This window comes from Eschrichtius robustus, chromosome X (genome assembly GCF_028021215.1).
Source record: "Eschrichtius robustus isolate mEscRob2 chromosome X, mEscRob2.pri, whole genome shotgun sequence".
NCBI classification, from domain to species: Eukaryota; Metazoa; Chordata; class Mammalia; order Artiodactyla; family Eschrichtiidae; genus Eschrichtius; species Eschrichtius robustus.
Genome location: NC_090845.1, coordinates 43,785,291 through 43,798,344, shown reverse-complemented (window position 1 = coordinate 43,798,344; position 13,054 = coordinate 43,785,291). Strand labels below are relative to the sequence as shown.

The window sequence follows — 13,054 nt, the reverse complement described above, 5'->3', positions numbered from 1 at the left end:
AGAAAAGTTTCACAAAATAATACTTACCCTTAATTTGTGTTAAACCCCAAATATTTTCTATTATCCCACCCACAGGTTTGAAGAAACACTGCTCTGGTTTATGTGATTGGATGTTGGTAGTGCCACACACCAAAAAAAAAAAAGAAAAGAAAAAGAAAATATAAGAGGCAGCACAGGTTTAATGTGGGAAGAGGTGTTCAAGCGATTCCATTTCTAGGATTTTACAGGTGACACACATATATAAAGGTACAGTGTTCCAGTTTGGTCTCTATCAAGATACTGAACTAGCATAGTTGCTGGCTCCCAGTTATCCAAGATCTATCTCAAATGGACCAAGCAAGAAAAACACCAAGAAAAGGGGAAACTATGAGACACCCCTGTGGTGGGTGTGGGAACAGAAAACAGAAAAGGAAACTCAGATTTCTTCTCTTGCTTCTCCCCTTCCCAAATCTTGAGACAACAATGCTTCCCCTACACCTGCTAGGACTCAGACCTCTGGTCCAGATTTCCCTGGGAGCAAATTCAGGGCAGGGCAGAAACCCTGTGCTGGTGAAGAGCTGAGAAAAATGGGTGGGGATGAACTCTGACAGTGGTTCAGGACCTCTCCAGATCCTCAGAACTGGCAAGTTAAAATCTAAGGAGTGTCTTCTAATGCTGCTTCTCAAGTACTGATTGGTCAAATGAACCAAAAAAAAAAAAAAAATCAACAAGGATCTAGGAGATCCAAACCACACAATGAATAAGTTTGAGTTCTGCACCCAACTAGTAGAGTATACTCACATTTTTTCTCAAGCACACATTGAAGGATTTTTTAAAAAATCATGTACTAGTACTAGATCATAAAGAAAGCCTCAACAAATTTTAAATAATAGATAACTTACAGGCTATTATATGTGACCAAGATGCAATTAAATTAGAAGTTAATAACAAAAGATACTTTAAAAAATCTTTGCCTATTTGAAAATTTAAAAAACACACTGCTAAATAACTCAAGGATTAAAGAAATCATAATCAAAACCTAAAAATACTTAGGATTAAATGTTAAAACACCAGCTATGGAATGCAGCAAAAATGGTGCTTAAATAGCTACAATAAAAACTCTCAAATTAATGAGTTAAATGTCCATCTTAAGAAATTAGACAATAAATAGTAGAATAAACCTACTTTCTGTAGTAGAAGGAAAAAAGATAAAAATAATGGAGAGATTAATGATTTAGAAATCAAATATACAATAGAAAACATCAGCAAAGCCCCAAATAGGTTTTTTTTTGGGGGGAAAAAACTAAAAATTGGGAATTCCCTGGTGGTCCAGTGGTTAGGGCTCCACGCTTCCATTGCAGGGGGCATGGGTTCAATCCCTGGTCGGGGAACTAAGATCCCGCTAGCTGCGCAGCATGGCCAAAACAAAAAAACAAACAAACAAAAAAACAAAACCAAAAATTAGGCAAACTTCTGGCATGGATGATCAAGAGAATAAGAACAAAAACAGTATGAATGAAAGGGGCGTATAATTATAAATAAAGTAGAGGTTAAAAAGAGAATAACAACAACTATATACCAACAATTTAAAAAACATTTTGTCCATGAAATGAATGCATCTCTTAAAAAATAACTTACCACAGCGAATTTGAGAAGTTAAAAGCTTAAATAAAAAGCTATTACTACTAAAGAAATAGAAGCAGTGGCTAAAGTGTTCCCACAAAGAAAACACCAGGCCCTGATGGTTTTATAAGCAGATTCTAGTTTTATTCATCCCAGTTTTATGCAAACCTTTAAAGACAATAGAAAAAGAAGCAACAGTCCTAATTCATGCTACTAGTCTGTCCAGCAAGAAATAAGAAAAACAAAGACATAACAAAAGAAAATTTTAGGTCCATTTCACTCATGCCTATAGATGTTTCTAAAAAATTGTCAATTAAATCAATCCTATAAGACGAGAAAGCACCACAACCAAGTTGGATTTGTCTCTGGTTGTGTAAAAATGGTTCATTATTAGAAAACCTTTCAACGTAAGTCACTAACTACTATGTGATATCAACTCACATTTTAGTCCTAACTCCTATCACCCTCCTATGGGAACTTTATTCTTCAGTAGATCTGACGCACTTGCTGTAACTTGTCTATGCCCTCTGATTCTCCTTTGCCCAGAAGGCTCTCTCCTAGTTCTTCTACTTGCCCACCTGTCACACTTTTCTTGTGACGCTTTCCAGTTCCCTCAACCAGAAGCCTACTCTCCTTTTTCTGAGTACCTACATTACATTAAATACCAATCTACATCCCCTTATGTATCTAAAACTTTGGGCTTGAATCCTGTAACCAATCTATTTAAAACAGAAACACCTCCTCCAATAATATTACCTCTTTACCCATCTTTATTTTTCTCCAAAGCACTTAGCTTCTTTTTAACACACTATATATGAACTGTATTTATTGTCAGTCTCCCTGCTGCCCTCCATTAGAACATAAACTACATGAGTGAAGGGATTATCTGTTTTGTTCACCCGTTTTCCCCAGACTTAGAAAAGTGCCTGGCACCACAGAGGCCCTGCACACATAATTATTGAATCCATTTTAACTACTTAATCTTCATTACCTCAGAGTATAACCAGAAGTAGGTGGTCTCCAGGTATCTCTTAAATAAACAAATATGAAGGGTAACTGAGATTGATGATCATACACTTCTCCACACCCCATCTCTCTACTTCATCCCCAAAGAAGACAGACTCTGAAATGTATTTTTAGGGACATTCACTTAGGTCACTGTTCAAGTTGGCCAACTTCTGAGTAGGAAGATAATTATACACAAAGCCAGGCAGAGGCACTCCTTTTAATGTCAGTCCTGGGTCTCTCCATTTTACATACTCTTCTGTCCCTACCTGCAGTAAAAGGAGGCTGAGGCTGCCTTCTACTTGGTAGAGCCAGTGGAAGGGGATGGGAATGTGGTCATGGAGTAGGCTAATGGGATCTTGATCTAGTCAGGAACATGCAAGAGGGGTTTAAGTTGGTTCTGCTTTAGGCCTTAAGGAGGATAAAAAACGTTCTCTGGTCTTCTTCAGCTTGTCTTCTCAGCACCAGTCTACCTCCCACAGTGGGACTGAGATGATCTAGAGTGCCACCAATAGGTTTTTTTGAAAAGGAGTCCAGGAGTTGGCCTGTCTCTACCAAGGCCTCAAACTCAATGAGCAAGGGGAATCTTCAAGCTTCAGTTTATGGTTTCTCTCACTGTACCAGAAACTCCTTAAAACTTTTATGTAAAATTTTGTGCGTATTTTCCTGGAGAATTGATTTGGGCTTCAAGATTCTGGCCAAATTATCTTTGCCTAAGACACAGACAGCAAGTTCAAAAGTTTGCAAGCATATTTATCTCAGAATTAAATAGGAAACAAACCACTGTTTGGATAAAGAGAAAAAATAAAAGTTAATACTTCTTACTTAAAGGAATTCAGCTAATTTTTTTGGCATGGGAAATGATATATATTATAAATGTACAGTATTAAACAGAAATTTCAACTATATTAATTATAATATATTATAATTAGTACTATATTAGTAGTTGTAGTTGAGACTTGTTGCAAATGCAGAAAGAAAATCTATTCTTAACTTTAAAATTACTGGGCTGCTGTCTTAGTCTGCTTGGGCTGTGTTATGGACTGAATGTTTGTGTCCTCTCAAAATTCATATGTTGAAGCTCTAACCCCCCAATGTGATGGTATTTGGAGGTAATTAGATTTAGATGAGGTCGTGAGGGAGGGGCCCTCACGATGGGATTAGTGTCCTTATAAGAAGAGATCTCTCTCTCCCTCCATGCAGGCAGGCACCGAGGAAAGGCCACGTGAGCACATAGCAAGAAGGCGGCTGACTACAAGCAGGAAGCAGGCTTTCCCCAGTAAGAACTGCAGAACTCTTGGCACACTGCAAGTCCGTCCAAATCCCTGCACTAACAGACTTGACCAAACTCTAGCATGGCTTCTACTAGCACAAGGCTTTGTCCCTAGAATGACCCCAGGTCCCCATTAAAATGCCTGCCTGAGGAAGCTCAACTCCACAGGAAATTTTACTATTTGTTCTAGCCAACATCTGATGATAGGCCACTGACCTCCCTTTCTTAAAGCATTTACTAAAAAGGGCTTACAACTGTGACTGTATCTCTTACTAATGAGAAGTGTCCTTCTCAAGGACCTGAGATCCATTCCTATGAAATGTAATTATTAGGAAGGATAGGGCCTCTGTTTACCAGTCTCTGTGGGAGGATAAGATCCTAACTTCTAAAACTGCCAGCTAACACGGCTGGCCTAATCTTATTTACACGGACCAACTTTGTAATTTTTCACTTCTCTGACTCTACTGAGTCCCTGCTCTCCCCGTTCCCTCATTCTTCCTTCAATGGCTTAAGTCACCTCTGCACAAATCAGAATGGAGCTCAGCTCCTTCCCCCGTCAGTAGTTACTGAACAAAATCTGTTTTCACTGCTTTAACTAATGTCCAGCTGTATTTATCTCTGACACCAGACACTGGATCTGTTGGTACCTTGATCTTGGACTTCCGAGCCTCCAGAACTGTGAGAAATAAATTTCTGTTGTTTAAGCCACCCAGTCTATGGTATCTTGTTACAATGGCCTGAGCAGACCAAGACTGGCTGCCATAACAAAATAATACAGACTGGGTAGCTGAAACAACAGAAATTTATTTCTCACAGTTCTAGAGGCTGGGAAGTACAAAATCAAGGTGCCATTGTGGTTGGCTTCTGGTGAGACCTCTCTTCTTATCCTGCAGATGGTTGCCTTCTTGAATTATCCTCACATGGTCTTTCCTGGGTGGGTGCATGGCAAGCTTTCTGATGCCTCTTCATATAAGGACACTAATCCTATCAGATCAAGGCCCCATCGTCATGACCTCATTTAACCTTAATTACTTCCTTACAGGCCCCATCTCCAAACAGAACCACACTGGGAGTTACGGTTTCAACATATGAATTTGGAGGCGGCTGGGGGTGTGTGGTGGGGAACCACAAACAATCAGTCCATAACTGCTGCCAATGCTGAGGAGTTAAATGTGATTTACTACTCTACATATTTTATCTAGACACCTCAGTTCTCGTAGTTCACTGGGTGAAATTAATCCTATAGCTAAAGAGTTCTAGAGTATAAAATTATTTGGACTATCATTATGATCTACAAAGGAGAAACTTAGGATTTACGTTGCTGTACTTACTTTCTCAACAATTCCTGAAAGCTCTTCAAAACAAAACGTGATAATAAAAAACTTGAAGCTTAGTACCATAATAATTTTGCAAAAGTTACTAGTTCTCAAAGTGACCAAAATCACAAACATGAAAGGTGAAGTTTTTTAACTACTTTTTCACAAGAATCACTTATGAAGTGAGCTTAGTTTAGGTCATATTTCTAACTACAATGCTTGAAAGGTAGTGGATATACTCTCAAAAATCAAAGAAACATTTCAGGAGTTGGAATTCACCTGATATAGCTAAAAAACTAAGGTAAGTATTATTTTCCTAACAGAAAACAAAAGTGAACATCTTATTCTTTCACTGAGCAGTTATGCAAATTTTTCATTAAAATTCACCTCCACGGTTAAACTTCCATAGTGATAATCTGAGATGAAATAATGGCATTTGTTAGTTTTAATGGAAATCTGGTCTGGGTAGAAGTTCAAAATAAGACTCAGGAGTAGAAGGAGCACTATATAGGCACCAGGCACCATTCTAAGTGCTTTATAATCATTCACTCAATCCTCATAAAAACCCCTATGAGGGTTGTATACTATAATTATCTCTATTTTACAGATGAGAAAATTGAGGCACCCAGAGGCTAAATAACTTACCCAAGGTCACACAGTAAATACTTGAGCTGAGTCTCAGACCTAGGCAGTCTGGCTCCTAAGTACATTCTCTTGGCTGCTTCTTCGTATTCAACCATATTCAAACAGAAACCAATGTTTACTAGGTGAATAAATCAATGGAACAGAATAGAATTTAAAAACAGACTTATGTATATATTGACAAAGGTGCAAAGGCAATTCAATAGAGAAAGGATAATCTTTTCAACAAATGGTGCTGGAACAATTAGACATCTATATGTAAAAATATAAAGAATCTCCCATACCTTGTATCATATTTAACAATTAACTCAAAATGGATCATAGAACCTAAATATAAAACCAAAAACTCTAAAACTTCTAGAAGAAAACAGAATAGAAAACGTTTGTAATCTTGGTTAGGCAAAGATTTCCTAGATGTGAAACCAAAAACATGATCCATAAAAGAAAAAACTGAAAATTGGGCTTTTATCTAAATTTTGAAAACTTTTGTTCTTCAAAAGACACTATTAAGGGACTTCCCTGGCGGTCCAGTGGTTAAGACTCCGAGTTTCCACTGCAGGGGGTGTGGGTTCGATCCCTGGTTGGGGAACTAAGATCCCGCACGCTGCGTAGCAAAAAAACAATAAATAAAATGTGAATCTTTAAAAAAAAAAGACACTATTAAGAGAAGGCAAGTCATTATTTGGGAAAAAAGTATTTGCAAGACACACATGACAAGGGACTTGTATCCAGGATATATAAAAAACTCTCAAAACTCAATAATAAGAAAACAAATAACCCAGTAAAAAAAATGGGCAAAAGGTTTTAATAAACACTTCACCAAAGAAAATATACAGATGGCAAATAAGTACATGGAAAAATGCTCCACAAACAATTAGTCATTAGGGAAATGCAAATTAAGCCACAATGCAATACCACTACACTCCTATTAGAATGGCTAAAAAATTTTTAAAAACTGACCATACCAAGTGCTGGTGAGGATGCAGAGAAACTGGATTTCTCATACATTACTGACGGGAATGCAAATAGCACAGCTGCTTTGGAAAAGGGTTTGGCAGTTTCTTATAAAGTTTAATATACAATTTCCATATGACTCAGAAATCCTACTCCTAGGTATTCACTCAAGTGAAATGAAAGCTTATGCTTATTCAAAAACCTGTAGGCAAATGTTTATGGTAGTTTTATTCATAATTATCAGAATTTGTAAACAACCTAAATGTCCTTCAACTGGTGAATGGATAAACAAATGTGGTAAATCCATAAAATGGACTACTACTCAGCAATAAAAAGGAACTCCTGATACATGCAACAACATGGATGAACCTTAAATGTGTCATGCTAAGTGAAAGAAGCCAGACTCAAAAGGTTACCTACTACATGATTCCATTTATAAGACATTCTCAAAAAGATAAAACTATAGGGATAAAAAACAGATCAGAGGCTGGAGGCAGAGTTGACTACAAAGGAGCATGAGGAAATTTGGGGGGAATGATGGTACTGTTCTATATCTTGATTATGGTGATAGTTACATGACTGTATTTGTCTGTCAAAACTCACAGAACTGTACACTTTAAAAGGGTAAATTTTACGTTATGTAAATTACACTTCAATTAAAATAAATTATTTAAAACTTACACATTGTTAAGTCACTTTCAAGGCAACATAGTTATGTAGCTGAAAGGTAATTTCATGAGTGAAAATAACAAATACCAGTACCTTGATCTTATATACATTGATGACAAGAGAAGGTGAAGTATTACACTTATATAACACACCATGTTGCTAAATATATAACCACAAAATAGAATTATGAAATTTTAGGATTAGAAAGGATTTTTCATATCATCTAATTGATTTTTAATCTAATTGTACATCCTGTCACATTCTCTCTGTTCATTCAGATTTGCCTGAATGCTTCTAACGATGCTTACCTCTTCTCTTAAGATGCTCAAAGAATTAAAGAACTGGAAGGGATCTTAGGAAATTGAGGGCTGGAAAAGCTAAATGACTTGCCAGTGAGATACAGTACAGGGCAGAATGCAAATTAAAACCCCAGTCCCATACACTTTCCACTCCATGCGCTTTTCCCCTTTTCCCACTTTATATGAGTGAAGAAACTGGAACCCCCATACACTGCTGGTGAAAATGTAAATGGTGCAGACACTTTGAAAAACAGTTTGGCAGATTCTCACAAAGTTAACCATAGAGTTACTATATGACCCAGGAATTCCACTCCTAAGTATATATCGAAAAGAAATTAAAACATATGTCTATACAAAAGCTTGTACACAAATATTCATAGCAGCATTATTTGTAATGGCCAAAAAGTGGAAACAATGAAAAGCCGAATGTCCATCAACTAATGAATGGATAAACAAAACGGACAGTAAAATAAATAAAATTGATTTATAAATAAAATGAAATAAAATATCTACTCTGTTAATGTCATTCAGCAATAAAAAGGAATAAACTACTGATATATGCTATAATATGGATGAATCTCAAAAACATGCTAAGTGAAAGTAACAAAAGACCACATATTGTATGATTCCACTGACAAATGTCCTAAATAAGCAAATCTATAGAGATAGAAAGTAAAACTGTAGTTTCTAGGGGCTAGGAGGAGTGAGGAGTAACTACTTATGGACCTGGGTTTCTTTTGTGAGGGACAAAAATGTTCTAAAATTAGATCATAGTGATAGTAACATAGCCCTGTGGACTTGCTGAAACTATTGAATTGTACACTTTAAATTAGTAAACTGTATGGCATATGAATTTATCTCAATAAAGCTATTTTAAAATGAATAAACAAAGAACTAGTTACTTCCTTTAAGCAGCAAAAACTTTATGTAAAGGATTTAAAACATGTCGACAAGTTTGACACTTCTCCCATCAAGAGATCCCCTCCCCTTGGACGCAGGTGGACATCTGTGATTGCCTCAACCAACAAAACATAGCAGAAGTAATGCTACATCACTTAAGAGCCTAGTTAGAAAAAGCCATGCAGCTTCTGCCAGTCTCTCTTAGGACACTTGCCCTGGGAACCTAGCCATCACGCCGTGGGGAAGCCCAGGCTACAGGAAGAGGCCTCTGGCCCTTAGCCCCAGCTGAGCTTCCAGCCAAAAGCCAGCATCAACTTGCCAGCCAGCTCTGTGATTAAGTCATATTGAAAGCAGATCCTCCAACCCCCAGTCAAGCTGCTGCAGCTGATGCCAGATAAAGCAAAGAGCCAACCCGGCTAAGCCCTACACAAATTGCAGAGTTGTGAACAAAATAAGTACTTGCCATTATTCTATGCCATTAAGTTTTGGGGTGGTTTGGTATGCAACAATGGATAACTAGAATACCTCACGTACTTAAAAGGCTAAAAACAGCATCTAGCCCCCTACTCAATGCAGACACTTCTTTCTAGTAGGTCTCCATCCAACCTGTGCCTGAATGTTTTGACCAACATGGAGATCAGTTCTTCACAAAGCCACCCTTTCCACTGAAGAACAACTCTGGGAATTATGATCTGCCTTATACTAAGACTGGTTCTGTCCTGCCCAATCTCTGGCCCAAGTTCTATCCTCAGAGGTGACCAGTACTATCTAACCCTCTTTCTCAGGACAGACCTTTACCTTATTAAACAGTAGAGAAATTTTTACCAGGTTTGATTTTATAACTGAGGAACCTGAATGGACACAAGATGTGTTGTCCATACTCAAAATCACAATTTTCATACCTATGCCATCATTTCTATTGTCTAGAAAGAGTATTGGTATGAATAACTAGAAAATGAAAGCTACTTTTCTGTACTACTCATCTTCCCTTGATACTTAAATATTTCCTGTTTTAACTCAAAAAAGCCAGTCAGCTCTTCAAGGGCAGGGAAAATAATTCTTATAATTTTGAGTTTCCCTTGGTGTTTGAGAACATATATATTGAATAATTTGCCTAGCTATGGGAGGCAGCATACAGATAACAAGGATAAAAGCATTTCCTTCCAAATGATTTAAACACAGATCTTACAATCCAAAAATATTTCTCATCATGTCAATGTAGTAATTGTACAATAAACTTTTTTTTTCCAAGTCAGCAATAGAAAATGAGCTTCTTACGCTGTTGATTACAGTATACCAGTTGTCATGACAACACTGAGTCCCCAAACATTCTTTCTAATTGAGACAATTTCTTCTAGCTTCGGTCCCCTAAGACTGACCCAATTACACAAGTCAAAACCCAAAACCCAGAGGGTGCCTCTCAATAAAGATACTCTGATTACACAACCTAAGGAAAAATCTAAACACCACTTTTCCAAGTTGCAAGGAAACTTTTCAGGCAGTGCACTTTTTTTTTTTTGCACTTTCTTTTTACAGCTAAGTCTTACAAGTTGAATGGTAATTGTCTGATATAACTTTAAAATTGTTTCTGTTATAGTCCATGATCACATTATAGAGACCTAAACTTTTAATACAAACCATTCTGTTAATATACATCCAACGTATCTCATTTATGTTCTCTGGGCTGCATTTGCATCCCATTCCTTTTAAGGTACAATTAAAATCTTCTAGGAGCAAGCAAGACCATGCTAAACTCAGTAAAAGTATCACTGGACTAATACAGAACATTTGCACACTACCCATACTGACCTCATGAGAGGTAAGGAGCTAGAAAAAAATCTTTAAAATCACATAAAATTTAGCAGGCTATCATAAATTAGAGGTACCCTAGAGTGAATTCTTAGTAATTCCAGAAGAAAAAGAAAAAATTCCCAAAAGAAAAAGCAATGTTGGGAAATGTGGTATCTCCACTGTCTCAAAATGTAAGCTGGTAATTCTTTCTCTAATAGTCCAGAAGATTTTTTAAAGGGGTTGTTTTCAGACAGAAAATATAGTATTTTCCACTCTTACATTATAAAATGCTGCTATCAAGTATGGATAAAAGAGAATTAATAAACAGACCATGCAACCCTGTGAAACAGGGGCAGAAAGATGGGGCTGAGAAGTCTGTAAAAAGCGTCCAATTTTTAAAATCTGACACTTGGAGATCCGAGTTTATGTGAATACATTCTGCTGGGGACTGGAAATCATGTGGAATGGTCTATGAAATCAAAACATTAGTAAGACATTTACTATAAAGTAGTCATGGATACAGGTATGTTTATTAAGCAAGGAGTTAACTGTTCATAACACTCATTTAAAAGTCTTTCTTTTCGTTTGGATGAGAAAAATAATTGATGGATCTATCAAAGTATTTTATTAAACACAAATGGAGAACTATGTAGAAAGAGGAAGCATTATGAAATTTATGACTAAGTGCGCTTTGTGTAAGACTAGTGGACGTGTTCAAAGCTTTTTCGTTTCTGGCTACATAGAAAAGCAAAAATAAGGGCATTTTCATTCATGAAAGCAACAGTAAAATATTGCCTGGCTTATGCTGGTTATTTTCACCTTACGGTCTTAACACACATTCCAAGGCTGATTCCATTTTCATTATTCCTTTCGGGTAAGTGGAAGAGGAGGTCATACAAAGCTGTATGTCAAACGGTCCACTTCGTCATTGAGAAAATTCAGCAGTGGAATATATCAGGAGGCACCAAAGAGATTTACTGGCTAGGGCAGACAAAAGAGAAAACAACCACAGAAAGAACACAAGCCGCGAAAGAGGTGAGATCAGTCCCATGTGTAACTCGAGCACTGGACAAAACCCCGCTCGGCGCTGCGAGTGAAACGAGATGTGAGATTTGGGGCATTCCGGGTTCTCCTTCCTTCCCTGGAGTCCATCCTTGGACCGGAGGGCAGGATGCACAGAGGAGGGCAAGCCCGAAGGGTCCATCTGCCTGGACAATGAGCTCTAGGGCCCCTTCCAGCGCTGCACCGCCCTCCGTGGAGCCCTCTCTGACGCTGAATTTCACGGCTCCCCCAAAAGTCATTCACTCCGACTTCAACTACTCGCGGGAGAGAGCGAGCGCGCAAGAGCGGCAGCTGCTGGGTCCGCCCCCTCAGCGCTGCCCGGCCGCTGGGGACCCTTGCCGAGCGGCTCGGGAAGGCTGAGACCAGCCGCTACGGGACTTTGGTTACCTTCTCGCGCTGGTCCCAGCTGTACTGCTTCGGCCGCTCCTCCTCGCCCTCCGGCTGCGACTCCTTCTCAGCCTTCCGCCTCTTGGAGAAGAAGCAGCCCATGGTCCCGGCCCGCGGGGTCCCACTAGCCGCTACTCCTCGCCGGCGCGCTGGCTCAGACACCTTCTGGAGTTGTGGCGTGAACCCCTGGGGCCCGGGCCCCGCAGCTCTCCGGACACCGCCCCACGGAACCGCCCAACCGCCCTCAGCCTCGGTTCGCCGGCCAGGCCCCAAACCCCTTCTCTTTTTCCTCTCAATCGCCTTGACGACCCACCGCAGCCAATGACCGCTCAGCGCCCGGGGAGCCAATCCAAGTCCCGCGAGCAGCCCTGTGCGGCCTATGAAGAGAGGCCGACTTACGCACACAGCCATTCCGCACCCGGCTCCTGCGCCAGCCCCCAGGGGCGGGCCCGGTCGGCCCAGATGCACTCACAGCCGACCCCGCCCCCAACCCTGCCCCGCCCCTCCTAGGACTCAGAGGGGTTGTCCCGCTGCCGGGAGTGCAGCCTCGGCAGCTAGGGCTTTTGGCCTTAGGTTCTCAGTTTCCAGGTTCTAGACGCGGGAGGGCTCCGTAGTTGAACATTAGACTTCAGTTTTGTGGTGCAATTGGTGAGGGAACAAGAATTCCTGCTGACGCAGGACGGGCCATGAAATTCGCATGCCTCACTCTTCGTCACCCATTCCCCGACCCTCCTTGCCCGACGTCTGGCCAGTGTCACCTCCTCGGGAAATTTCCCCAAAGACCTTCCCGATCCTCCTTGCCCTCTCTTATGTGCTTTCTTAGAATTTCCACGAATGACTCTAAAATTGAAGAAGAACTTAGAAAAATAATTATTTTTGTATCGTCTCCTTATTGGAACTGTGAATTTCTTGAGACCAAAAGCCCTGTGTTTTTCTTTTATTTAATCCCCCAAGCCTTGCTCAACTCCACACTAGTTGCTCAATAAAACGTTTGTCGAATGAATGCTTGCACACTAGTGAAGGAAACATTTACAAGTTTTCCCTATTCTTTCCCAAAGAAAGTGACTAAAGTGGGGCGGAGGTGGTGGGGTGGGGGGAAGAGTAATGGTAAAGGAGTTCTCCTCAGGAGTTTATAGCCTGGTGGACGACACAAG

General features: G+C 39.7%; 1 protein-coding gene across 1 annotated transcript in view; it reads right to left on the bottom strand.

The window, feature by feature from the left end:
* The window catches only part of RP2 (RP2 activator of ARL3 GTPase), a 38,457-nt gene extending 26,252 nt beyond the window's left edge, over window positions 1-12,205 (bottom strand). Inside the window, exon 1 of the mRNA XM_068532908.1 lies at window positions 11,901-12,205. Within this exon, the coding sequence (XP_068389009.1) occupies window positions 11,901-12,002 (102 nt within the window). The 5' untranslated portion in view covers window positions 12,003-12,205. The remainder of the gene's footprint in view (window positions 1-11,900) is intronic.
* Window positions 12,206-13,054: the final 849 nt, after the last annotated feature.